The following is a 27,765-nucleotide window of genomic DNA, read 5'->3' on the forward strand; positions in this document are numbered from 1 at the left end:
TGGGAAAGAAACTTAAGAATTATTTTCAGAGTATGGAGAGAGCTCTTGTTATCATCTAACATTCAGACAGTTGGAAGTACCTGCAACTGTGATACAGGCATATGATGAATTTCTAATTGTTTATAAGGTCTCCCCTGAAAACCTCAAACACTTCCAGACTCAGCACATACATTCTGAACAGCTGGCAACATTAAGGGTGATTTCATCCTAATGAAACTATACTAAGAAACAATAAGAAGGCAAAACCTAAAGAAAAAATTAAATAAAACCAGCTTAGTAGTTGCTCAATTAGTACTCGTTAAATAAAACATAAAGCACATTTTTTATTCAACTTGCTTCTCAATCTCAGTGCCCATTAACATCTTACCTGGATCAACCAAAGCTTTGTTAAATATTTCTTTAAGTTTCCTACTCTTCACATTCCTTCCTTGAGCAAGATTTCTGTACATCTCATAGCCTATGATCATAACACCACCATCTTCTTGCCACCTCTGAAGCATGTAGCTTCTCTCCTGAGGACGTTTCACAGTTGCTAATTCAGAGACCTTTTGTGGGAAAACAAAGATTTTGAAAGGTAGATATTAGGAATGTATGAATATTAAATATCCCCATTGAAATATGCATCATCGGTAATGAAAAATCTTTTTACTATATGAATTTCATGCAGTATAAAAAGCATTTAAATGTTTTTTTTATTTAAAATATGATACCTCAAGTTTCTCATCATCTTTTAACCCCTCTTGCCACTTCTCAAATTCATTCATCCAATTCAAAGCAGTATTAAGAGGACAAACCACTAAAGCCGTGCTGAAATCCAACTTCTCACACAGAAGAACTGTATGAAGAAAACTAACCACCTAGAAGAAAACAAATTAAGTTGCCACCTTCATTTCAATATCCATAAAAAAGCCAATAAATCAAGCAATCTTATGATTCAATAGCTGTTTTTTTCCTTTAAACAATAAAGCAGCCAACCAAAGGTCACAATTTCCAAACCAGGCGAAGTACAAGGAAAGAGATATAATATGTCAAAAGTGGTAGTTCAAGTAGATGATATAGAAGCCCTTTCCAATTCTAAAGCTCCATGATTCTATGATCAATAAATATAATATGAATGTAAGAAGTGACCACACCAAAACAGCTACTAAGTCCCTGGTCTCCACAGAAAGATCCTACAACCTTTCAGAAAATATCACTGCCCATTTAAAAGAAAAATGTGTTATAGAGTACTTTTCCATTTTAAAGTGTTCTGAATCTACAATAATTAACTTATGATACTGTTATGTTCTCATTACTGTAGGATCATAGACTGTTAAAAAATTGTAAAGGAAGTCCATTTCCACCTCAGAATCTTCGCAGATTTTACTGGCTATGTCTGTATTCCCATTCCTTCTCTTCATTAGAATCTCTGCTCAAACATCACCTCCTAGAGGATGCTTTCTCTCTGTGTTCTCCCTTAATACTTATCTGAAAGTACATACTTATTTTATGTGATTAAAATCTCTCGTCGCCACCATAATAAAGTTCTTGGTCGGGGGGACCTTGTTATTTTTGTTCATTGTTTTACCTCCAACCCCTTTAACTGTGCCTGGGATATTTCAGAATCCTATATATATTCTTGAATTAATGAATGCTTAAAAATGAGAATACCCCTATTCATATTCTTACCTGTAAAGTCTTACCAAGGCCCATACAGTGGGCGAGAATACATCCTGAACCTGGAGATTTCTTTGTTTTTTTTACAGATTCACAGCAGCAATCCCACATAAACTGAACACCTAAAAGTAACAGCTTCATTAAGTTCGATTTAAAAGTCCAAGTTAAAAATTTTCCTTTTTAAACACATAAAAACATTACCAAAACTTCTAAGAAAAAGAATTTTAAAAAACGGATAAAAAATATCTTAAAATGTAAATGAGGACACCATAACCCTAAGATTAACTAGAAAAGAACACAGTGAACACAACAAGCACACAACAAGCACACAACAGCGTGACTTTCATTCAGCTTATCTAAGCTATCAAAGTAGACCTCTATTCCCTGGGAAAACCAAACATATGAATAACCTAAAATAGAAACTTCATCCAAAGAATAAACGGATTTCTATCAAATATACTTTCATGTTTATTGAGTCAATAAAGACCAAAAAAGAGATAATTTAATTGAGTCAATAAAGACCAAAAAAGAGATAATTTATCATTTCTCCCTTTATTTACTGGCAAAGACTTAATAAGAAAGGGGGCTGGCTATACCAAAGGAATAGCACTGTAGAACTTCCCTTATGAAGTCATTCATATACACATTAAAAACTGACTTACTGATTCCACTCTAACAAAGTAGAGGATAGGGATGATTTGTTAACCTTTTTATAGCAATGCAGAAATATTATGAACCAACATATCTGAAAATGCTGAAAGAGCATTTCCTGGAGAAGGCTTTTAACTAACTGTACTTCTCCCTACCCCACAGCTGTCCTTAGCCAACCAATGCAGACTAGGTGAAATCCACTTACCACATACATACCCATTTGTAAATGACACTTAATTCCCCTTTTGTAACCCTCATTATGTGTACAATCAATTTTGGTTTTCCTCATTTGCATATGTACTCCATAATCGCAATGATCATGTTTGTTTTGCTCACCAATATACCTCCAGTGTTTAGCATAATGTGAGGCACACGGACACCAAAAATGGTAAAACATAACTAAAAATCTAATAGTTTCTTACCATCTACTTGATGGGGTTTCAATTTGATAACCATATTTCTATGAACCTGCACTAAAGGTTCCTTGGTTTCTTCATCTTCATCTAAAACCAACTTGGTTGTTATTGGACACTTGGTGGGTGACGCATCTTCAATTTCTATTACCTACAGGAAAGGAAATTATAGTTAAGCTCATAGAAATCTTTTAAGCAATGGTGAAGTATTAGTCTAATAAAAGAAAATTTCCAAAAAAATACTTGCTTCCAAACACCACATCCAGTATTTTGTTTCAATAAGACCAGAAGATATTACAGGTTTACACGTTTTCCAAAATCAAAACCCTCCACAATACTTTTAATCACTGTGGTAATGTCAATAATTTAACTCATTGGTTCTCACCCTAAATATCTCACCACATGGTATTGGTGGACTTGTGAGATAAGTAGTGCTCTAAAGTAATCAATGGGACCACCAGTGAAATTTAATTAGACACGTGGCTACCAAACACAGATGCTTCTATTCTTCTAAACGATAACTGAAAATGTATAAGGGCACTTACGGCTGTCGCAATGACTAGTATTTAATGTAAAAAAAAAAAAAGAGGAAGTTAAATATAAATGTGAAAGACAGCTGCAAACAAGAACTGTCCCACTCAAGACATCAAGACTGCCACTGAAAATAAGTCCTGTGAAAGGAAAAAGAATTGAGAACCACCAGCTGGCTCAAAAGCATTGCAAGAACATACAATATCTCCTAATTCTGAAGAGTAACAATAAACTCTAAGTTTCTTATTTAAAAGAAAATGTAAAAAGATATATATATATACATGAACATGAGTGTATATATTTTTTGACTTTATTTTTTTTATGGTGACACTGGTTAATGAAACCCAGTAAGTTTCAGGTGAACAATTTAGCAATAAGGTGTGTGTATATACATACATACACATACACACACACGCAGCATTGTGTGTTCACCTCCCACAGTAAGGTTTTTCATTGACCACATATTTGACCCCTTTATCCCATCTACCTTCCCCCTCCCCACCTCTCCCCTACGCTATGGTAAAGAGTAGCCTATTATCCATGTCCATGAGTCTCTGTTTCTCATGTTTGTTTGTTGCTTATAGGGTTATATCCCATGTATAAGTGATATCATATGTTTTTCAACTTTTTCTGTCTGGCTTATTTCATTGAGCACGATTATGTCAAGGTCCCTGCACAGGGTTGCAAATGGAAGTATTTCATCTCTTCTTATAGCTGAATAATATTCCATTTTATGTACCACCGCTCCTTTAGTCAATCATCTATCGTAGGACACTTCGGTTGTTTCCATGTCCTGGCCACTGTGAATAATGCTGCTATAAATACCGGCGTGCAAATATCTTTTTGGATATGTGTTTTCAAGTCTTTTGGATAAATACGCAGTAGAGGGATTGCTAGATTATATGTTAAATCAATTCTTAGTTTTCTGAGGAACCTCCATACTGTTTTCCATAGTGACTGTACCAATTTGCAGTCCAACCACCAGTATATAAGAATTCCTTTTTCTCTACATCCTCTGCAACATTTGTTATTACTTGTCTTGTTGATAACAGCTATTCTAAAAGATGTGAGATGGTATCTCATTATAGTTTTATTATGCATTTCAATGATAGCTAGCTATATTAAGCATCTTTTCATATGTTTGTTGACCATGTGTATGTCTTCTTGGGAGAAGCGTCTATTCAGGTCTTCTAACCATTTTTTAATTGGATCGTTTGTTTTTATTTTTTTTGTTATTGAGTTGTATAAGTTCTTTATATATTTTGGATATTTGGTCCTTATTGGAGGCATTGCTTGCAATTATCTTCTCCCATTCAGCTGGCTGTCTCTTTACCTTGTTAAATGATTCTTTTGCTGTGGAAAATTTTTTTAGTGTGGTGTAGTCCCATTCATTTATTTTTGTTTTTACTTCCCTTGCCTTTGAAGTCAAATTCATAAAATCCTCTTTAAGTCCAAGGTCCTTGAGTTTAGTTCTTATGTTTTCTTCTATGCATTTTATTGTTTCAGGTCTTATATTCAGGTGCTTAATCCATTTTAAGCTCATTTTGGTTTGCTATGATTGACAACAGTCTAGTTTCATTCTTTTGCAGGTGGCTTTCCAGTTTCCACAGCACCATTTATTGAAGAGGCTTTACTTTCTCCACTATATGTTTTTGGGTCTTTTGTTGAAATTTACTTTCTCATTTATACATGGGTTTATTTCTGGATTCTCAATTCTGTTCCACTGGTCTATGTGTCCGTTTTTCTGCCAATTTCATGTCATTTTGATTACGGTAACTTTGTAGTATAATTTGAAGTCAAGCAGAGTGATACCTCCAGCCTAGATCTTTTTTCTCAGGATGGCTTTGGCAATTCGAGGTCTTTTGTGCTTCTATACAGATCTGACGATATTTTGTTCTATTTATTTAAAAAATGATGTGGGATTCTGATGGGGATTGCATTAAATCTGTATAATGCTTTAGGTAATAAGGTCATTTTAACTATATTGATTCTTTCAATCCAAGAACACGAAATACCTTTCCATTTCATTGTATCTTCTTTAATTTCTTTTAATAGGGTCTTATAGTTTTCATTATATAGGTCCTTCGCTTGTTTTGTTAAATTTATTTCTAGGTATTTTATTCTTTTCATTGGAATTGCAAAAAGAAGTATTTTTTTCCACTTTTCTGACACTTCATTATTAGACTATAGGAAAGCTATGGATTTTTGAACACTGATTTTGTATCCAGATACTTTATTGTATTTGCTTATTGATTCTACTAGTGTTCTTGTGGAGTCTTTAGGGTTTTGTATATAGAGAACCATCTCATCTGCAAATAGTGACAGTTTGACTTCTTGCTTTCCTATTTGGATGCCTTTTAAATCTTTCTCTTGTCTGACCGCACATGCTAGGATCTCCAATGTTATATTGAGTAACAGTGGCGACAATGAACAGCCTTGCCTTGTTCCTGATCTTAGAGGGAAGGTTTTTAGTTTTTTACCATTAAGTATAATGTTGGCTGAGAGTTTGTCATATGTAGCCTTTATTATGTTAAGGTATTTTCCTTCTATACCGATTTTGTTAAGTGTTTTGATCATAAATTGATGCTGTATCTTGCCAAAGGCTTTTTTTCTACATCTACTAATATGATCACATGATTCTTATTTTTTAATTTGTTTACGTGGTGTATGACATTAATCAATTTGCGTATCTGAACCATCCCTGTGTCCCTGGAATGAAGCCCTCTTGATTATGGTTTATAATCCTTTTAATATGTTGCTGTATTCGGTTCACTAGTATCTTATTTAGGATTTTTGCCTCTGTACTCATGAAAGATATTGGTCTATAGTTTTCTACTTTTGTGTTATCTTTAACAGGTTTTGGTATCAAGGTAATATTGGCCTCATAGGATGAGTTAGGAAGTAATGTCTCCTCTTCGATTTTTTTGGAAAAGTTTGAGGAGAATAGGTATTAAATCTTCTTTCAATGTTTGGTAGAATTCAGTGATGAAGCTATCTGATTCTGGACTTTTACTTTTTGGTTTGTTGGTTTTTGTTGATTGTTTCAATTTCCATACTGCTGATCAGTATATTTAGATTTTCCAGTTCTTCTTGATGCAGTCTAGGTAGATTGCATATTTCTAGTACTTGTCCATTTCTTCTAGATTATTAAATTTGGTGTTATGTACTTTTTAATATTATTCTTGTATGATCCTTTATATTTCTGAGGTGTGTCATCATTTCCCCTTTTTATCCCTGATTTAGTTTGGTCTTTTCTCTTTTTTCTTTAGTGAGTCTAGCCAGGGCTTTGTCAATTGTAATGACTTTCTCAAGAAACCAGCTCTGTGTTACATTGATTTTTTTCTATTGTATTTTTATTTATAATTTCATTTAATTCTGCTCTTTTTGATGATTTCTTTCCTTCTGTTGACTTTAAATTTCATTTGTTCTTTTTTTCTTGTGTTTTTTTTTTTAAGTTAAAGCATTAGATTGTTTATTTGGGCTCTTTCTTGTTTTTGTAGATATGCCTGCAATGATATGAAATTTCCTCTTACGATGACTTTTGGCATGTCCTGAAGGATATGATATGTTGGATTATCATTGTCATTCATTTCTATAAATCTCTTGGTCTTTTTATTTCTTCCCTGATGCAGTTATTCTTCAGTAGCATGTTGTTTCATCTCCATGTATTTGTGGTTCTTCCTGATTTTTTACAGTTGATCTCCAGCTTCAAAGCATTATGATCAGAGAATATTGTTGGTATGATTTCAATCCTCTTATATTTGTTGAGGCTATCTGTGTGTCCCAGTATGTAGTCAATCCTTGAGAATGTTCCATGTGCACTAGAGGAGAATGTATAAGCAGCACTTTTGGGATGAATGGCTCTGTATATGTCTATCATGTCCAGTTGGTCTAATGTGCCATTTAAAGATGTTATTTCCTTATTGCTTTTCTGTTTGGATAATCTGTCTATATCTGACAATAGTGTATTGAGGTCCCCTACTACGATAGTGTTTTGGTCTGTTTCTCCCTTTAGTTCTTAGTAATTGCTTTACATATTTTGGGGCTCCCTGATAGGCAGCATAGATAATAATTAAGTGGTATGTCTTCTGGGTGCATGATTTCCTTTATTATTATGAAGTGTCCCTCAGTATCTTTTTTTACCTTTTTTATTTTGAAGTCTTTTTCATCCAGTATGAGTATTGCTACTCCCACTTCTGATTGCCATTTATTTGAAATGTCATTTTTCCACCCTTTCGCTTTGAGTCCGTATCTGTCTTTGGAACTGAGATGTGTCTACTTGAAGCAGCATATGTTTGGTTTTGTTTTTTTGATCCAATCTGCACCTCTGTGTTTTTTTTCTCTTTGTTTTTTGGTGAGTTCAGTCCATTTACACTTACGGTGTTTATTAAAATGTAAGGTTTCCTATATCCTTTTTATCTTTTACTTTCTGGTTGCTCGGTGTTTCTTTTCTTTCCTTGTCCTTGTGTTTTCTTTCGTTTTTTCACTTGGGTTTTGTGGATTTTCACTCTGGTCCTTCTTTTATGATATATACTTCAGTTCTGAATGTTTGGCGTGTGGTTACCATTACGAATATATAGAGAACAGTTTTTATATGTGTGTGTGTGTGTATACATACATAAATATGTGTATGTGTGTGTGTGTGTATTACTCCATTTTCTTCTGCGTGTGCCTTATCTCCATTTCCCTTTGTGAATTTAGATGTGTGAATCCTCCCCTTTTCTGTCATTGTTGTCCGAATTTGTCCCTATGTACGCTGAATGTTCATTACTATCTTTCTACAGCAAACTTCTTCATATTGTTTAAGCTTATACTGCCCTGTTCTTAATAAGGGTTGCAATACTCTGTTCCTATCTGCCTGCTGTTGCCTTACTCATAGTTATTTTTTGTCATTTTGTTTTAGGTGAGGTGACCCCTTTCATGCGGGCCTCACAGTGGAGAATTTCCTCAATTTTTTTCATATCTGGAAAGGTCTTTATATCTCCTTCATATCTAAAGGAGAGCTTTGCTGGATACATCATTCTTGGCTGATAGTTCCTTTTATTTAATAATTTGAATATTTGATCAAAATGCCAAAGGTTAAATACAAAGAATATTAAACACAACAAGAGAAAAAAATAATTACATATAAAGGAACACCCATACGACCAGCAGGTGACTTCTCAAAAGAAACTAAGCAGGACAGAAGGGCTTGGCAAAAAATATTCGAAAGGATGAAGACCCAGGATATACAACCAAGAATAATTTATCCAGAAAAGCTATCATTTAGAGTTGATGGACAGATAAAGAGCTTCCCAGACAAAAATAAACTAAAGGAATTTATCACCACCAAGCCAGAATTACAGGAAATGTTGGAGGGATTTCTTTAAGAAGAAAAAATGTATCAAAAATAGGAATAAAGAATGGTAACAACTACATTCCTATCAATAAGTACCTCAAATGGAAAAGAATGAAGTGCTCCAACCAAAAGATAGAGTAGCTGAAAGGATAAGAAAACAAGACCCCTACATATGAAAAGGAAGGGAATGGAAAAAGATATTGCTTTGATGAACCTAGAAAGTATTTAAGTCAGACGGAGAAAGATAAACACTATATGATTTCAATTATATGCAGAATTTAAGGAATAAAAAGAACAAAGCAATGAAAAACAGACTCACAAATATAGTGGGCAATTTGGTGACGGACAGAGGGAAGGGGGGTTTGGGGGACTGGGAAAATGGGGTAAAGGGTAAAAGAAGTACAAATTTGTAGTCGCATGGCATAGGGAATGCAATTAGCATTAATGCATTGGCTAGGTGGAGGGTCAGGGAAGGGAGGGAGCAATTCAGGGGACCATTTTACTAACTATATAGATGTCTATCCAATATACGGTATACTTGAAACTAATTAAAATTTTAAAAAATTAGAAAAAAAGTACAAATTGGTAGTTATAAAATAGTTATGGGGATATAAAACACAGCATAAGGAATAGAGTCAACAATATTGTAATAGCTACATACAATGTCAGATGGGTACTTAGATTTATCAGGGTACTATCATTTTGTAAGTTATATAAATTTCTAATAACCATGTTGTATACCTGAAACTAATATCATAAGTCAACTGTAATTTAAAAATATATATTAAAAGTAAAAATGCATTCGAAGAAATTAAGCATTCATTTATAATTACAAAACAGAAATAATATATTTAAAATTAGTAAAATGGTTTTTATGTAAAATTAAAATGACTACATGTAGAAAATCCTCATGAATCTACAAAAAAACTACTAGAACTAGTAAGAGAATTTAGCAAGGTAACAGATCAAAAGGTCGTTAAATCCTTGAAATTTCATTTGATACAACATCAGAAAATATTATCTACTTAGGGATAAATTTAGCAAAATATGTGCTAGATTTATACAGTGAAAACTACAAAATACTGCTAAGAGAAATAAAATAACTAAATAAATGGAGAAATATACTATATTGATGTAACTGAAGACAAAATACTGTTAAAATATCACTGATCTAAAGATCCAACAGAATCTGAATAAAAGTTCCAGGAAGACTCTTGTAAAAATCAACAAAATCATACTAAAATTTACACAGAAATGAAAATAACTAAGAATATTCAAAACAAATCTGAAAAACTGAAACAGTTTTAGTAGTTATAGTATCTGATTTTAAGACTTACTATAAAGTATCAGATTACAGTGACCAAGACAGTGTATTTATTATCTTGATAGATGCATATATCTATTAACTCATAATTATACGATCAATTGATTTTTGACAAAGATGTGAACGTAATTCAATGGAGAAACAAGTCTTTTCAACCAATGGTGCTAGAATAACTGTTTATACAGGAAAAAAACATGAAATTTTACCCATACCTCACATATTATTTGCTAAAATTTACCTCAAAGGGATCATAAATTTAAACTTAAAAGTTAAAACTACGTAACTTTTAGAAGAAATCATATAAAAAAATAAATTTGCAACCTTGGGTAAACCAAGATTACTTAAAACAGGACACACACATATATACAAAATCATTAAAAAATCTGATGAATAAGATTTCATCAAAATTCCTAAATTCTGCTTTTTGAAAGACAGTTACAATTTTTTAAAAGCCACAAAGAAAAAAAATACTGTACAATACCTACACATGAGAAAGGTCTTGTATACAAAATATACAAATAACTATCACTGCTAAATAAACACAAATACTCCCCAAGAAAAGAGCAAATGATGTGAATGAACATATTACAAGGATATACAAATGGCAATTTAGCACATGAAAGGATGTTTGACATCATTAGTTATCAGAGAAATGGAAATTAAAATAACAATGAAATACCAGTACATATCTATTAAAATGGCTAAAATTTTAAAAGCTTATATTAACTAAGGTTACTAAGGATATGGAGAAATTGGAACTCCCCATAAACTGCTAGTAGAAATTCAAAATGCTGCAGCCTCATTGGAAAACAATTTTACAGTTTATTAGTGTTAAACATCAATCTAATTAGTGTGTGTGCGTGCGCACGCGCACACACACACACACACGAATTAATTAATTAATTAACTTCCAAAGCAGAAAGCACCAGGTCAGATGGGTTCATTCGTGAATTCTACCAAACATCTAAGGAAGAAATTATACCAATTCTCTACAATCTCTCTCAGATGATAAAGCAGAAGTAATTTCGTCATTACTCTAATACCAAAACCAGACAAAGATACAAGAAAACTACAGACTAATATCTCTCATGAACATATGCAAAAATTCTCAACAAAACATTAACAAATCAAATCCAAAAATGTATAAAAAGAATTATACAAACAACCAAATGGGATTTATCCTAGGAATGGAAGCCTGGTTCAACATTCGAAAATTACTATAGTCCCTTCACATCAACAGGCTTAAAAAAATCATGATTATATCAATAAATGCAGAAAATACATCTGACAAAAATCCAACACCCTTTCTTGGTCAAAATTCTCAGTAAACTAAGAATAGAAGGGAACTTCCTAAACTTGATAAAGATTATTAGAGACCTGCAGTTAACATCATACTTAATGGTGAGAAACTGTAAGGTAAGAATTTCCCCTCTAATCACTCCTTTCAACATCATACTAGAAATTCTAGCTAATGTAATAAGACAAGAAAAGGAAATAAAAGGTACATGGATTGAGAAGAAAGAAATAAAACTGTCTTTGCAGATGAAATGATCTTCTATGTAGAAAATCCAAAGGAATTAACTAAAAAGTCCTGGAACTAAGTGATTACAGGAAGGTTGCAGGATATAAGGTTAATATACAAAAACTAATTGCTTTCCTATATACCATCAATGAACAAATAGAATTTGAAATTAAATTTAACTATGTATAGACCATATGGTCCAGTAATACTACTATGTTTCCAAGAAAAATGAAAACATATTTTTACACAGACAGAAACTTTTATATCTTGGTCATAAGCCAAAAATAACTCAAGTGTCCATTCAACAAGTGAAAAGATAAATTGTAGTTTATCCATACGATGGAATAGTACTCAATAATAAAAACAATGAACTATTTGGTACACACAAACATGGATGAATCTAAAAATTATTACTCTGAAAACTATTACATAAGAACATACTGCATGATTTCACTTATATAAAACTTTGAGATAGACAAATCTAATCTATAGTGATAAAAAGTAGACCACTGGTTCCCTGCAGCTAGGGATGTAGGTTTGAGACTGACCAGAGGTATGATAAAAGTTTTCTACATTTTAATTATGGTAACGACTACATGGAAATATCACTGATAAAACTCTGATCATAAACTTGGTATGGGAAATATATAACATAATTGGTAGCTACACAACTTTATTAAATTTCTTGGGAGAGTTTACTTAGGTTAAATCATTTCAAGGGCTAAAAAGGATGGATTAAATGTACTTCTTTACTAAAATTACATGAAAGAACAAAAAAAGTTATAATCACATAAGTACAAAAGAAGAGGAAGTTCCTGGAAGAAAAGAAATGTAAACAAATTTGTGAAAGCTAGAAGGCACATGATATAACAGATTACAGAAAATTGAAACTTAAATATCTATAGAGGAGAAAACCAACAAGAATTGATATTCTTCACAAGGTTTAGGACTAGGAGGTACAAGTTAACAAAAATAGTTATGGAGAAGTGAATAATAAGAGCAGAATTGGTTGAAAGGCTAAAAAAGGAACAATTAGACCAAATAACCAAATTAATTCATTAAAGTCAAGTGATTACCCTACTTCAGAAATTCCGGGAAGTAATGTACATGGGAAAATAAGGATCCAGAGAACAAGAGGGAATTCTCAGAATAGTGAAAACAGATGAAGTCCAAGTAGAAGCTAACCAGAACAGAGTAGGAAAACAAGGTTCCATCAGTTGCATTTCAAAGAAAAATACTAGAACTGATCAGTTACCTGATGTGTTTAAAGTTGAGGAATTTTAGGTTTTTGCTGGAAAGATGGAAAATTAATTCATCATAAGTATAGAGAATAAAACCTGAAACATTATTAACTCTAGGAAAAGCAAACAAAAAGTATATACAAAGGAAAGTAATCATTACACATTATGGGTACATACACGTGCATGTGTGTGTGAGATACACATGCAGTATACACTATGTAGCTCTGCTGTGAATATTTACATAGTTATACTGATACAAAAACTAATGATTTAACCAGAAATGAAAAAAAAGAAAGAAAGAAATGAAAGTGATATAACCACACTGAGAGAATGCAAGGAGGAAACTCTACCTTCGGTGGGTAGTATATGAGAGCTAAATCCACAACTTCCATAATAATGGAAGGAGAAATGAAGAAACAGAATTATAAGCATATCAAATGGAAACATACAGGTAAAAGCAAAGAACAACTAAAAGAACTGAGGGTAGTTACCTCTTAGTAGAGTTCAGGTAAAATAGAAAACTGTTTTTTAATGTAGCCATAGAATAATGTTAGATTTTAACAAAGCATATCTATTCAATTTAATAAACATTAAAATTTAATTAAAAATAAGGATGATAAACAAATTAAAAGTACATGGAATATGTTAATACACATTCAAACTATCTGAAATAAAAGGCAGAGGAAAATACAGCATGTATCATATAGTGATGTCTATTTACCAAATTGTTGTTTAAATTTTTTAAATGAAATTGACATTGCAAAAAGAGACAACCAGATTTAAAGTATCTCTATGTGAGATGCAAGAGAAAGTATATATTACCACTCAAGTATTTTTGCCAAAAAAAAAAAAATAACTGAATCTAAATCTGATCAGGCCTCTATATTCAATTAACAGGTTATAGGACATACAGGAGCCAATGAAAATACAACAAAGGGATGCAACCAGCAAAACTCAGAATATAGGAAACTTTAAACAAATAATCTAGTTTCTTAAATAAATGTACTGTAAGGAAAAAAGAGGAGGGGAAGGAAAACTTCACATTAAAATAGACTTAGGAGACATAATATCCAAATGCAACATAACTTGTATTAAGTCCTTCCTAGGCTTATGAATTTTTAGAAACCATTACACTATGTCAGGAAAATAAAGGAATTCTAAATAATTTGATATTTGATTATATGGATTTATTGTTAGTTTTTTAGTATAATAATGGTACTGTAGCAATGTTTAAATGGTCTTTATCTTTAGACATTATGAATTATATATAGAGAGAATGATATGATTTCGGAGAATTCAACGAAATAATCCGAAGGTAAGAAAATAGATGAAACAAAATTGATCATGTGCTGGTAACTGTTGAAACTGGGTAATGGGTACAAAGAGATGTATAATACTATTCCCTCCATCTATACATGTGCTTGCAAATTTTTAGAATAAAAAGTTTATTTAAAAATTGAAATCCTTTATGGATTTAAGCAATAATTTTAAAACGTTTTTCTACTCAAGATAAACACAATCATGTTGGTGAATCTCAACTCTTCCCAAGTACTTAATTCTATTAATATACAGCCTAATGAAGATTTTTAAGTTGCATGAAATACTGCTAGTAGGGAAAAGCAACTGTCACTAAAAATCTGTAGTTGATTACAACATTCTATTTATAAAATACTGAAATACATCTATAAATCTGTGAAAGTGATATGTTAAAAATAAATCATAAACAAAAATTGGTTTACCTCTCTCAATTTCTCTCGCTCACGTTCCCTCTCTGCAATACGTTTTCGCCTCTCTTCCTCTTCCTTAAGAGCATTTTGTGTTTCTGTTCTTAGTTTATCATCTTTAAGAATCTTTCGAATTTTCTTTCTGCCTTTTCCAGGAGACTTGGAATCATCATTTTCATCTTCTTCTTCCTCTTCCTCTTCGTCATCTTCTTTATCTCCTTCAGAATTACTCTATGGAAATTAAACGACAAAATTGCCTAATTTATCCACTTCACATTCAAATAAATAATGTACCAAGAAAAGGTGGAAAGATACTGAAAAGCTTCAAAATTATACTTTAAAATAGAGTATTAAAACACAAACAAACCAAAAATAGGGCAAGGGACAGAATAGACTTTTCTCTAAGTAAGATATAGAAATGTTCAATAAGCACATGAATAGATGCTCAACATGAGATTAGCCATTAGGAAATTTTAAATAAAAATCACAAATGAGATACTGTTAGGATGGCTATTTAAACAAACAAACAAACAAACAAACAAAACAGAAAATAACAAGCATTGGTGAAGATGTAGTGAAACTGGAAGCCTGGTACACTGGGAAAAGAGTGTGACCATTCCTCAAAAAAGTTAAACAAAAAAGTTAAACCACTTCTCAAGTTATAACTGAAAGAATTAAAAACAGGGACTCAAAGAGGTTATTTGTACACCCATGTTAACAGCATTATTCAAAATAGCCAGCGATGGAAACAACTCAAATGTCCATCAACAGATAAATGAATAACACAATGTGATATATACATACAATGGAATATTATCCAGACTGAAAAAGAAAATTGATACATACTACAATAATGGATGAAACTTGAAAACATTATGTCAGTGGCATAAGCCAAACACAAACTGACAAATATTATATGACTCCACTTATATGAGCTAACTAAAAATAGGAAAATTCATAGGCACTGAAATTAAAATAGAGGTTACGAGGTTCTGGGAGTAGTCGGGGATGGGGAGTTACCGTTTAATGGGGACAGAGTTTTCAAATGTGAATGTAAATAAGGCCACTGAATTGTACACTTAGAAATGGTTAAGGGGTTCTTTTAAAAAAAATGACCCCTCCCAAAAGAATAGTATTGACAGAATAAAACATATTACAGAGAACTTATATTTTACATAATTCTGCTTATATATAAGAAACTCAAATTGGCTAACTTCATTGCTAGAAGAAATTTATTCCACATGAACTGTTATTTGGGATAAAATGTTTTATGTCTTCAGAAAATAGAACACTTCACATCAATTCTATAGCTCTCAGAATATAAAATAATGAATTAGAACAAATTAAAATTTTCATTACATTTAGTTAGAAAACAGAAAAAATCATATCAAAATTAATACTTCTGCATATTTATACATTCACTAAGTCAATCTTTCCACAAAAGTATAATAAGTAAATGAACCAATAAAATTTGAAGAATGAATGGAATAAAGAAGAGGTAATAAACAACTTTGGTCCACTGTTCCAGTTAAAACTCAAGCACACAGTAAATGTCATTATTACCTTGTTTTCACTGGATGAATCTTCTTGAACCTTAATACGTCGCCTTTTCTTTTTCTGTTTATAACTCCGCTGATTTTCTTCCAACTCTGCTTTTTTTGCAGACCTAAAAAACATTGAAAATACAAAATAAAATACTTCATGATGAATTTCCTTAAATGAATTATTTACTATTTTAGAACTGCTTTACCTTTGTGCGCATTCCTAAAAAAGTTAGAGGAAAACAAAAAGCGAAATATTTTCACTAGGTTAAAGAGGATACCCTCAATTTTAATCCAATGATCAACATTTTAAGTTACTCAGAGAAGAGATCTGGCATGAGTAACAAGATGGATGGAGCGGCTTTAAAAATATAAATGGCCAATATACACATAAACATATTCGCCGACTCTTAAAAAAAAATTTTTAAATTTGGATACTATTTTCTTTCTATCAGCCCACACAAATTAAAAACAAAACAGTAACAACAACTTTTGCTAAGAAAATGTCTTCTGGGATTAGAAACTGCTACACTAAATTACATTAATCCAGACAGTATGTTTCAGGCATAAAGGACAGACATACAGATCAATGGGAAAGATATCAATGTCCACAAACAAAACATTACATTTATAATCAAATGATTGTCCATAAGTGTGTCAAGAAAATTCAATAAGGAAAAAAGTCTTCACAATAAATTGTATGAGACAACTGTATAACTTCAAAAGAACGAAGTTAGACCCCTGTCTTGCACCATTTGCAAAAATTAACTCAAAGTGGATCAAAAGCCCCAAAGGCTATGGTTAAAAGAGACTTCTATAAGAGTTTGAAAATATGTACAAGTCTTACAACTGCATAACTTTGACCAATGTCACTTTAAGAAATTTACTCTAAGGAAATAATCATAAAAATGTGAATACATACACATACATCTGTAAGTATGTACATATGTATATGCATGTATATATAAGTGTGATAATAAAAAAATTTCTGTATCTCTATACTTGCGAGCATGCAAAATTTAATTAAAATTATTGAGGTGACATTGGTTAATCAAATAAGATTCACCTGTTATCATTCAACAATACATCATATGTATATTATATTGTGTATTAACCACCCAAAGTTAAATTTCCTTCCCTCACAAAATATTTGACCCCTTTTATCCCGAACTACATCTCCTCTCCCCTCCCTCGCTTCCCTCTGGTAACCACTTCTACTATCTATGGCCATAAATCTCTGTTAGTTTGTCATGTTTCTTTGTTTGCTTTCAGTTTTATATCCCACGTGAGTAAAATCATGAGGTTTTCAACTTTTACTGTCTGGCTTATTTCGCTTAGCATGATTATCTTGAGGTCCATCCATGTAATTGCAAATGGTATTATTTCATTTTATGGCTGAGTAACATTCCATTGTATATATGTACCACAGCTTCTTTATCCAATCATCTATTGTAGGACACTTTTGTTGCTTCCACGTCCTGGTCACCACAAATGAAGCTTCTATGAACATCAGGGTGCATATATTTTGCAGATACATATTTTCATGTTTTGGGGGTATCTACCCAAAAGAAGGATTGCTGGGTCATATGGTAATTCAATTCTTTTATGAGGGAACTCCATACTGTTTTCCATAGTGTTGCACCAATTTACAATCTCAACAGCAGCGTATGACAGTTCCTTTTCCCCCACAACTTCTCCAACACTTGTTAGGACTTCTCCTGTGGATGATAGCCATTATAATAGGGGTGCAGTGCTATCTCATTGTGGTTTTGGTTTGCATTTCCCTAATAGCTAGTGAAATTGAGCATCTTTTCATATGTCTGTTGGCCATTTGTATCTCCTCTTGGGAGAAGTGTCTGTTCAGGTCCTCTGCCTGTTTAATAGAATAGTATATTTTTTCATTGTTGAGTTGTATGATTTCCTTTCATATTTTGGATATTAGGTCCTTATTGAAAGTGTTGCTGGCAAATATATTTTCCCATTCAAATGGTCGCTTCTTTGCCTTGTTGATGGTTTCTTTTGCTGTGCAAAAGCTTTTAGTTTTATATAGTCCCATTCACTTCGTTTCACTTTTACTTCCATTGTCTTTGAGGACACATTCATATATCCTTCCTAAGTCCAAGATCCGTGAGTTTTATACCTATATTTTCTTCTGTGAAATTTGTTTCAGGTCTTATAATCAGGTCCTTAATCTATTTTGTATTAATTTTGGTGTGTGGTAATAGAAAGCATTCTAGTTTTATTCTTTTGCAAGTGGCTTACCAATTCTCCCAGCACCATTTATTGAAGAGACTTTCCTTTCTCCTTTGTGTGTTTTTGATTCCTTTGTCGAAAATTATTTACCCGTAGACACAGGAGTTTACTTCCAGCCTGTCAAATCTCTTCTATTGTCCTGTGTCTCTGTTTCTCTGCTAAAACAATGCTATTTTGATTATTGTGACATTGTAGTATAATTTAAAGTCAGGCAGAGAGATACCACCAGGCTTGTTCTTTTTCTTCAGGATTGCTTTGGCTATTCAGGGTCCTTTGTCCTTCCATACAAAGCTAGTATTTTTTTCCATTTCTTTAAAAAATTCCATTGGGAGTTTGATGGGGACTGCATTAAATCAGTATAATGCCTTAAGCAATAAAGTCATTTTAGCTATGCTGATTCATCCAATCCATGAACACAGAATATCTTTCCATTTCTTTCTGTCTTCTTCTTTTACAATGTTTTCAGTGTATAGGTCCTTCACATGCTTTGTTAGGTTTATTCCTAGAAACTTTACTCTTTTTAGCTGCGAAAGGAATTGATTTTCTATTTTTCTTAAAATTATAAATTTCTGCACATTTATTTTGTATCCTGAAATTTTACTATATTTTTATTATTTCTAGTAGTTTTTGCATAGTGTCTTTGGGGTTTTCTCTATAGAGAACAATGTCATCTGCAAAAAGTGACAATTTAACTTTTTATTTTTTACTTATTATTTTTTTTTATTTTTTAGGCGAGGCAATCTTTGGTTGACCTCACAGATTGCAAGGACCTTGTCAGCTTACAATCCTTATTTTTTTTATTTTTCACGTCTACAGCACCTGGTCTTCCTAAGTGGTCTCCCATCCAAGCACTAACCAGGCCCGACCCTGCTTAGCTTCTGAGATCAGACGGAATCAGGCTTGTTCAGGGTAGCATGGCTGTAGACAATCTGACTTCTTTATTCCCTATTTGGATGCCTTTTATTTCTTTCTCTTGCCTAATTACACTCACTAGGACCTCTAATGTTATATTGAATAACAGTGGCGACAGTAGACAGTCTTATCTTGTTCCTGATCTTAGAGGGAAGATTTTTAGTTTTTCATCATTAAGTATAATGTTGGCTGAGGGTTTGTCATATATGGCCTTTATTATGTTAAGGTACTTTCCTTCTATACAGATTTTGTCAAGTATTTTGATCATAAATGCTGTATCTTGTTGAAAGCTTTTCTGCATCTATTGATATGATCACATGATTCTTATTTTTTTATTAGTTTATGTGGTGTATCACATTAACTGATTTGTGTATGTTGAACTATCTCTGTGCCTCTGGGATGAAGTCCACTTGATCGTGCTGTATATTCTTTTTAATATGTTGCTGTATTTGGTTCGCTAGTATCTTATTTAGGATTTCTGTATCTGTGTTCATGAGAAATATTGATCTGTAGTCTTCTACTTTTGTGTTATCTTTATGAGGTTTTGGTTATCAGAATAATATTGGCCTCATAACATGTGTTGGGAAGTATTACCTCCTCTTCCATTTTTTGGAAAACTTTGAGGAGAATAGGTATTAAATCTTCTTTGAATGTTTGGTAGAATTCACTGGTGAAGCCATCGGGTCCTGAATTTTTACTTTTTGGTAGGTTTTTGATGATTGGTTCAATTTCCATACTGTTGATCGGTCTATTTAGATCTTCCAGATCTTCTTGATTAAGTCTAGAAAAATACTTATAAAAATACTTTATTAAGGTATTTTTCTAATTACTGGTCCATTTCTTCTAGGTTATTAAGTTTGTTATTATATACATTTTATACTATTCTTGTATGATCCGTTGTATTCCTATAGTGTATGTCATAATTTCCCCTTTCATCCCTGATTTTGTTTATTTGTGTCCTTTCTCTTTTTTCTTTACTGAGTCTATCCAGGTGGTTGTCAATTTTATTAACCTTCTCAAAGAACCAGCTCCTTGTTGTATTTGTTTTTTCTATGATTTTTCATTTTCAATTTCACTTATTTCTGCTCCAATTTTGATGATTTCTTTCCTTCGTCTGACTTTACGCTTCATCTTTCTTCCTTTTCTAGTTTTTTAAGATGAAGTGTGAGGTTGTTTATTTGGGCTCATGAACTTTCCTCTTATTTGCTTTTGCTGTGTTCCAAAAGTGTTGGTATGTTGTGCTTTCATTCTCGTTTGTTTCTATGTATCTCTTGATATCCCTTTTTATTCCTTCTATGACCCAGTCATACTTCTGTAGCATGTTGTTTAATCTCCACATATCTGTGGTTCTTCGCACTTTCTTTTTATGGTTGATCTCCAGTATAAAAGCATTATGGTCAGAGAATATGGCTGGCATGATTTCAATCATCCTAAATTTGTATTCTCTCCCAACACATGGTCTATCCTTGAGAATGTTCCAGGTGCACTAGAGAAGAATGTATAAGCAGCTGTTTTGGGATGGAAGGCTCTGTAATGTCAATTATGTCCAGTTTATCTAACATGTCATCTAAGCATATTATTTCCTTACTGATTTTCTCTTTGGATGATCTGTCCATATCTGACAGTGGGGTATTTAGGTCCCATACTACAATAGTGTTTTGGTCTACTTCTCCCTTTAGTTCTGTTAGTAATTGCTTTACGTATTTCAGGGCTCCCTGATTGGAAGCACAGATATTAATAAGTGTTATGTCTTTCGGTGCATGATTCCCTTTATCATTATGAAGTATCCCTCAGTATCTTTCTTTACCTTTTTTATTTGAAGTCTGTTTCATGTGATATTTGTACTGCTACTCCCACTTTTCTCTGAATGCCATTTGCTTAATATATCATTTTCCACTTTTTTGCTTTGAATCTATATTTGTTTTTGGAACTGAGATGTGTCTCCTGGAAGCAGCATATGATTGGGTTTTGCTTTTTAATCCAATCTTCAACTCTGTGCCTTTTCATTGGTGAGTTCAGTCCAGGATGATTACTGAAATATGAGGTTTTCTTTTTTTTTTTTGAGGTTTTCCTACAGCCACTTTATCTTCTGTTTTCTGGTAGCTTGGTTTCTCCATTGTTCCTTTGTCCTTTGCATTTCTGTCTGTTATCTTAAATTGGTGGTGCTTTGTGGATTTTCCCTTTGTTCCATCTTGTTTGGTGCTATGTGTCTCAGTTCTGGATTTATGGAGTGTGGTTACCATTAAATTTATGTCAAGGAGAGTTATATATAGAGAGTAGCCCATTGCCCTCTGTGTGCACCTTATCTCCTTTCCCCTTTGTGAATTTGGATCTTTACTCCCTCCCCTTCCTATTTGTTGTTTCACATTATCACTATATATGCCAAACTTTCATTTCTTCGTTGCAGTAGCTGTTATCTTCTTTGTTTAGAGTGGGTATTTTTTTTTGGGGGGGGGGGAGACTTTACCTATCATGTAATATTTAAGCTTTTCACATTCTGTTTTTAGTAAGGATTGCACCTTCCTGCTTCTGTCTTCTGTTAGTCATCTTACTCACAGTTACATATTTTATGTCCTTCTGTTACAGATAGAATGACCCCTGTCAGTATTTCCTATAATGCATGCCTTGTGGTGGAAAATTCCCTCAGCTTTTATATGTCTGCAATGATCGTTATTTCTTCTTCATATCTAAAGGGGAGCTTTGCTGGATATATTATTCTTGGCTGGTAATTTTTCTCAACAGTTTGAATATTTTGTTACATTTCTTCTTTGCTTGTAAGGTTTGTGCTGAGAAGTCTATGGGATTTTCTTTACAAGTTACTATTTTCTTTTCCTGGCTGCCTTGAGAAGTCCTTGTCATTAATCTTTGACAATTTTAATGTAATGTGTCTTGGAGAAGGCCTTTTTGAGTTGAGATAATTGGGTGTTCTCTTTGCTTCTTGGATTCGAAGATCCAGCTCTTTCCATAGTTTTGGGAACGTCTCATCAACTATTTGAATAGGCTCTCTATTGACCTTTCTCTTTTCCCTCTGGTATACCCATTATTCTTTTGTTGCTTTTCCTGATGGTGTCAGATAGTTCTTTCCATTTCTTTCACTCTCAAGTCTCTTTCTTCTTCCATCTGCACCATTTCCAGGTTTCTGTCTTCAATATCACTAATTCTTTCCTCTATTTTTAAGCTTACTATTTCAATCTTCATCTCTTTTCATGAGTTCTTCATCTCCAGAAGTACTATTTGGCTCTTTTTAGAGTTTCAATCTCCTTAGTAAAGTATTCCTGTTGTTTGTTGATTTTGTTTCTGAGTTCACTGAACTGCGGGTCAGAATTTTTCTTTCATCTCATTGAGTTTTCTCAAAAGTGCGTTCTTGAATTCTCTGTCATCTACATCCCATATTTCTTGATCTTGATGCCTATTTTCTGGAGATTTTTCACATTCTTTCTGAGCGACCTTTTCACCTTATTTGTTCATGGTGTTTGATGGACTATTTCTCTACCTGGGCATTAATGGTAATATACTCTGCTTTTTTAAAAAAATAAAAACAAAATTTATTATATAGCGATTCCTCTTCAGCAGGTTGATAACAAGAGGTTTCTCTTTTGATACCCAATAGGTAGCACCCAGGCCTTCTGGATCTGCTTTAAGGTTAAAAATGACCTTTATTCTCTGGGGGACTGTGTGCCTCCTCTGTGAAAAAGTTGCCTTGGTCACTAGTCTCCACCCCCATGGGATATGATGGGTGATGGGGGTCCGAGCCTCTGAAAAAGCCCTAAGTCCCAGTACAGCCCCAATAGTCAGATGCAATACTCTGCTACTTCCTTCCAATTCAGCCTGGCTGGCTGGGGGTGGAGTGGATCGGGAGAGGCCAAAGGTTTATGTGGCTTTTTCCCTTCTGGTAACCCTGTCCCTCAGGTTTCAGCCGTCTTTCCTCTATATCACCACCCCTGTGTCTGGTACAGGATGCAGTGTATGTTTCAGTACTGGTTGTGCAAATCCTCCTGGGGCTTGGTGCTTGCTCTGGGCAGGCACACCCTGGGATGACAAGGGAAGCAGCCAGGCTCTGTGACTCAGTCTCCCACCTGACAATGGTGGTTGCTATGATAACTGTCACATCTCTGCACTCAGTCTCTGCCCTGCTTTCTGCCCTGATCACTGAGCTCCGCTGTGTGGAATATGCTGATCACTCAGGCAGGACAGTTCAGAGTTTTAAAGAATCAAGAAACCATTGTGTAATTCTCCCCTCTCCCTCATTCTGCAGGGAGCTCTGGCTGAGTATCACCCATGATTGGCCCATTTTCGGAAGCTCTGGTGTGCAGATCTCTCAGATGTGCTGTGTGCACATTGGAAGTTATTTATTGAATTATAGGTGTTCAACTCGTTTTTATTTCAAGGGGAGCAATTAGGGAAAATCCCTCATGCTGCATCCTTCTGTCGTCACTCTTACAAATATTTTTACAATAGTATTTAGGTAGAAAATATTAAAGACCATCTAAACATATAAAACTAGAAGTCTACTCAAATAAAATTTCATATAGGTTATAAAGGAAAAAAACAATCAAATTTCTCAATGTAAGAGCTAAAACTATAAAACTTGTTAAAGAAAACACAATCATAAACCCTTGTAACCCTAGATTAGACAATAAATTCGTAGAAATGACACCAAACACACAAGCAGCCAAAGGGGTAAAAAAAAATCAGATAAATTGTACTTCATCAAAATTAAAAACTCTTGTATATGAATGGATACTCTCAACAAAGTAAAAAAGATAACCCACAAAATGGGAGAAAATGTTTGCAAATCATACATCAGATATGGGTCTTGTATCCTGACTGCCTAAAAGACTATTACAAATCAACAATAAAAGGACAACCCAATTAAAAATTGGGAAGCGAATTCTAACAGATGTTTTTCAAAAGAAGATATGCAAATTAACAGTAAGAATATGAAAAATGCTCAACATCATTAATTATCTGGGAGTAGCAAATAAAAATCAAGAGATGCCACCACACACCCACTAGGTTGGCTATAATCAAAAGAACAAAAATGCTAAAAGTTGGTGAAAATGTAGAGAAATTTGAACCCTATTGCATTGCTTGTGTGAATATAAAATGGTGAGCAACTATGGAAACCAACAGGGCAGTTACATAGTAGATTAAGGCATAATGCTACCACAATATGAACCAACAATTTCATTCACAGGAATAATCCTATGAAATGAATATGAAAACACTATCATGTAAAAATTATACGCAAATATTCATAGCAGCATTATTCATAATAGCCGGAAAATGGGAACGACCCAAAAGTCCATCAACAGATGACTAGAAAAACAAAATGTAGTATTATCTATACAATGGAATATTATTCACCCATTAAAAGTAATGAAATACCTGGTGACTTCAGGAAGATGACAGACTAGGAAGCTCCAGGCTTCTGTTCTCCCACACAAAAACAAAATAAACAACATATGACAAAAAGAAACTTTGTGAGAACTCAAACCACTTAAAAAACTGCAGCAACCACCTGAACACATAAGTAAAAATCACACTTAAAATGGTAGAAATTTCATAGCATTTCTGCTCACACTTGTCCTACCCCCTTCCCTGATCACTTCAACGAAGTCAGGAAGAAGCTGTCCAATTCCCAGCTGTTCCCACGGGAATAAAGAAAAGAGTAGAACTTGCTTGCAACATTCTGGCTCGTCTGGAGGCTGCCAGATGGACAGGATTCTATCTCTTCTAACTCAGAGAACATAAAAGCACATGAAAAGATCTCAACATCACAACTATTTTCCATCTCTGAGGAAATACCACCACACAGAGATCCCAGAAGTCCATGTAGTACAGATTTAACAAAAATTTGTGCTATAGCACCATCTACTGGAGAACGAATAACAGACTTCTACTTATCAACCAAGTAGGAAATTGTTAAAAGCAAAACAGTACATAAAAAAGATTTCAGTATCTCAAATGCCAAGGCATAGAAATAACCAATCAAGTACCATGAATAATCAAGGTAACAAGGTTGCTCAGAATGGAAATGAATTCTCCAGAAAACAAACTAAAGACATGGAACATATAACTTAAGTGAGAGAATTCAAGATTGAAGTTCTGAAAAAAACCTCGATGAGATACAAGAAAACTCAGAAAGGCAGTTAAATAAGCTCAGGAATAAAATTCACGAAGGGAAAAAAAAAGCTAGACTTTACCAGAAAATGAAACTATAAAAAAGAACCTAAGAAATTCTGTAGCTGAATGACTCAATGAATGAGATGAAGAATGAATTAGAGAGCTCAGGAAACAGCAGAGCAGACAGAAGAGAGAATTAGTAACTCTGAAGTTACAAATCTAGAAATGACTCAAGTGGAAGAAGGGAGAGATCTGAGAGTTAAAAAATGAACAAACTCTGAAAACTATCTGACTCCATTAGTAAGAGCAACATAATAATGGACATCCCATTGAAGAAGAGAGGGAGAAGGGAACAGAGAATCTATTCAAAGAAATCATCAATGGAACTTCGCCAAACCTATGGCAAAGCTGGAACCTCAAATCTAAGAAGCCTACAGAATTAATTATATCTCAATGCAAAAAGACCTTCTCCAAGATACGTTATCTTAAAACTGTCAAAAGTTAATGACAATGAAAGATTTCTCAAGGCAGCCAAGCAAAAAAGGTTAACCTATAAAGAAAACTCCATTAGATTATCATTAGATTTCCCAACAGAAACTTTAAAGCTAGGAAGTTGAACCAAATATTCAAAATATTAAGTGAGAGAAATCAATAGCCAAGAACAATATGTCTCGAAAGTTATCCCTTAGATATAAAGGAGAAAAAAAGGCTTTTACAGACAAGCAAAAGCTGAGGGAATTTAACACCACAGGACCTACATTACAAAGAAATGTTGAAAGGAGCTCTTCTACCTGAAACAAAAAGCAAAAGAATACGAAACTGTAAGTAGGCAGAGACAGAAGCAGGAAATTCTAACTCTACTTCACTATAGGATATTAAACACTTAATCATAACATAAAAGTTAAAGTGGATAAAAGCATTTTTTATAAAAAGGCTACACATTTGCAATACGGAAATTAATGCACAGCATAAAAAGAAATAATCTGTGACACTAAAAACATAAAAAGGTAGATGGAAAGGACTGACCTTGCACAGGTGAATGGAGATAAGATGCAATCAGAAGAAAAAAAACTACTATAACATATTAACCTTTTTTTTTACATAAGCCTAATGGTAACTATAAAACAATAATCTAGAACTGAGATATGTAACATAAAAAAGAGGAAACGGAGTGAGTAAGTCGTAAAAAAAAAACCCCACCTAACTAAAATAGCAGACATAAACACGAAGGAAGAAAATCAATGGAGATAGAAAATAAGCAGAAAACAAAAGATTAAATGGCTGTATTAAGTTCTCTCATATCAATAATCATCCTAAATGTAAATGGACTGAACTCACTAATCAAAAGGCACAGAGCACAGGGCTGGATTAAAAAACAAGAAACTAACTATATGTTCCCTGCAGTAGATTCATCTCAGCTCCAAACACAAACATAGGCTAAAAGTGATGGAGTAGAAGATGATACTTCAAGCAAATGGCATCCAAAGAGAAAGGTGGGTGCAGCAGTCTTTAATCAGACAAAATAAATTTCAAGACAAAAAAGGTAAAAAGGCAAAAATGGACATTTTATAGTGATAAAAGGATGATTCATCAAGAGGACACAACACTTATCAATACATATGCACCCAAACTGGGAACATGAAACATATAAAGCAATTACTAAAAGACCTAATGGGAGAAACTGACAAAAATACAATTACGGTAGGGGAGTTCTATACCCCACTAACAGCAATGAACAGAAAAGAAAGTCAATAAGGAAATACTGCCCTTAAAATACACATTAAACCAAATGCATATAATCAATATTCATGGAGCTTTTCATCTCAGAACACCAGAATATACATTCTTCTCTAGTGCACATGGAACATATTCAAGGAAAGACCATATTTTGGGACACAAAACTAACCTCAACAAATTTAAGAAGATTAAGCATATCCTCCAACCAAAATGCTTTGAAACTGGATATAACTGAAAAAAGAACATGGGAAAACCCACAAATATCTGGAGATTTAACAACATGCAACTAAAGAATGAGTGGATCAAAGAAGAAATAAAAGATGAGATCAAAAGAAACATAGAAACGAATGAGAATGACAATACAACATATCAATTTTTTGAGATATAGCAAAAGTGGTAATAAGAGGGAAGTTTAAATTACAGGCCTACCTCAAGAAAAAAGAAACATCTCAAACGACTTAAAAATGTACCTTAAGAACTAGGGGGAAAAGCAGAAACAAAGCCCAAAGTCAACTGAAGAAAATAATCAAAATTAGAGCAAAATTAGAATACAGAACAAAAAACTAGGAAAAATACTGCAACAAAGAGCTGATTCTTTGAAAAGATAAATAAAATTGACCTGCCTATGGCTAAACTAAGGAAAAAAGAGAATAAGACTCAAATAAAATTAGAAAGAAAAGAGAAGTAACCTTGATCACCATAGAAATACAAAGGTTTATACATAATACAATGTATTATGGATAAGGCTATACACTACCAAATTTGAAAACCTAGAAAAAATGGACAAATTCTTAGA

General features: G+C 33.3%; 1 protein-coding gene and 1 pseudogene across 22 annotated transcripts in view; both read right to left on the bottom strand.

The window, feature by feature from the left end:
• The window catches only part of ATRX (ATRX chromatin remodeler), a 246,852-nt gene that overhangs the window by 110,276 nt on the left and 108,811 nt on the right, over positions 1-27,765 (bottom strand). For all 22 annotated transcript variants that reach the window (XM_036226911.1, XM_036226907.1, XM_036226906.1 and 19 more), the window contains 6 exons: positions 15,964-16,066; positions 14,416-14,631; positions 2,730-2,871; positions 1,669-1,778; positions 711-857; positions 368-545 (listed from right to left, as the gene is read on the bottom strand). In XM_036226911.1, coding sequence (XP_036082804.1) covers positions 368-545; positions 711-857; positions 1,669-1,778; positions 2,730-2,871; positions 14,416-14,631; positions 15,964-16,066 — 896 coding nt within the window. The remainder of the gene's footprint in view (positions 1-367; positions 546-710; positions 858-1,668; positions 1,779-2,729; positions 2,872-14,415; positions 14,632-15,963; positions 16,067-27,765) is intronic.
• LOC118608503 lies at positions 19,002-19,120 on the bottom strand (annotated as a pseudogene).

This window comes from Rousettus aegyptiacus, unplaced genomic scaffold, assembly GCF_014176215.1.
Source record: "Rousettus aegyptiacus isolate mRouAeg1 unplaced genomic scaffold, mRouAeg1.p scaffold_m13_p_9, whole genome shotgun sequence".
In the NCBI taxonomy this organism is placed as follows: Eukaryota; Metazoa; Chordata; class Mammalia; order Chiroptera; family Pteropodidae; genus Rousettus; species Rousettus aegyptiacus.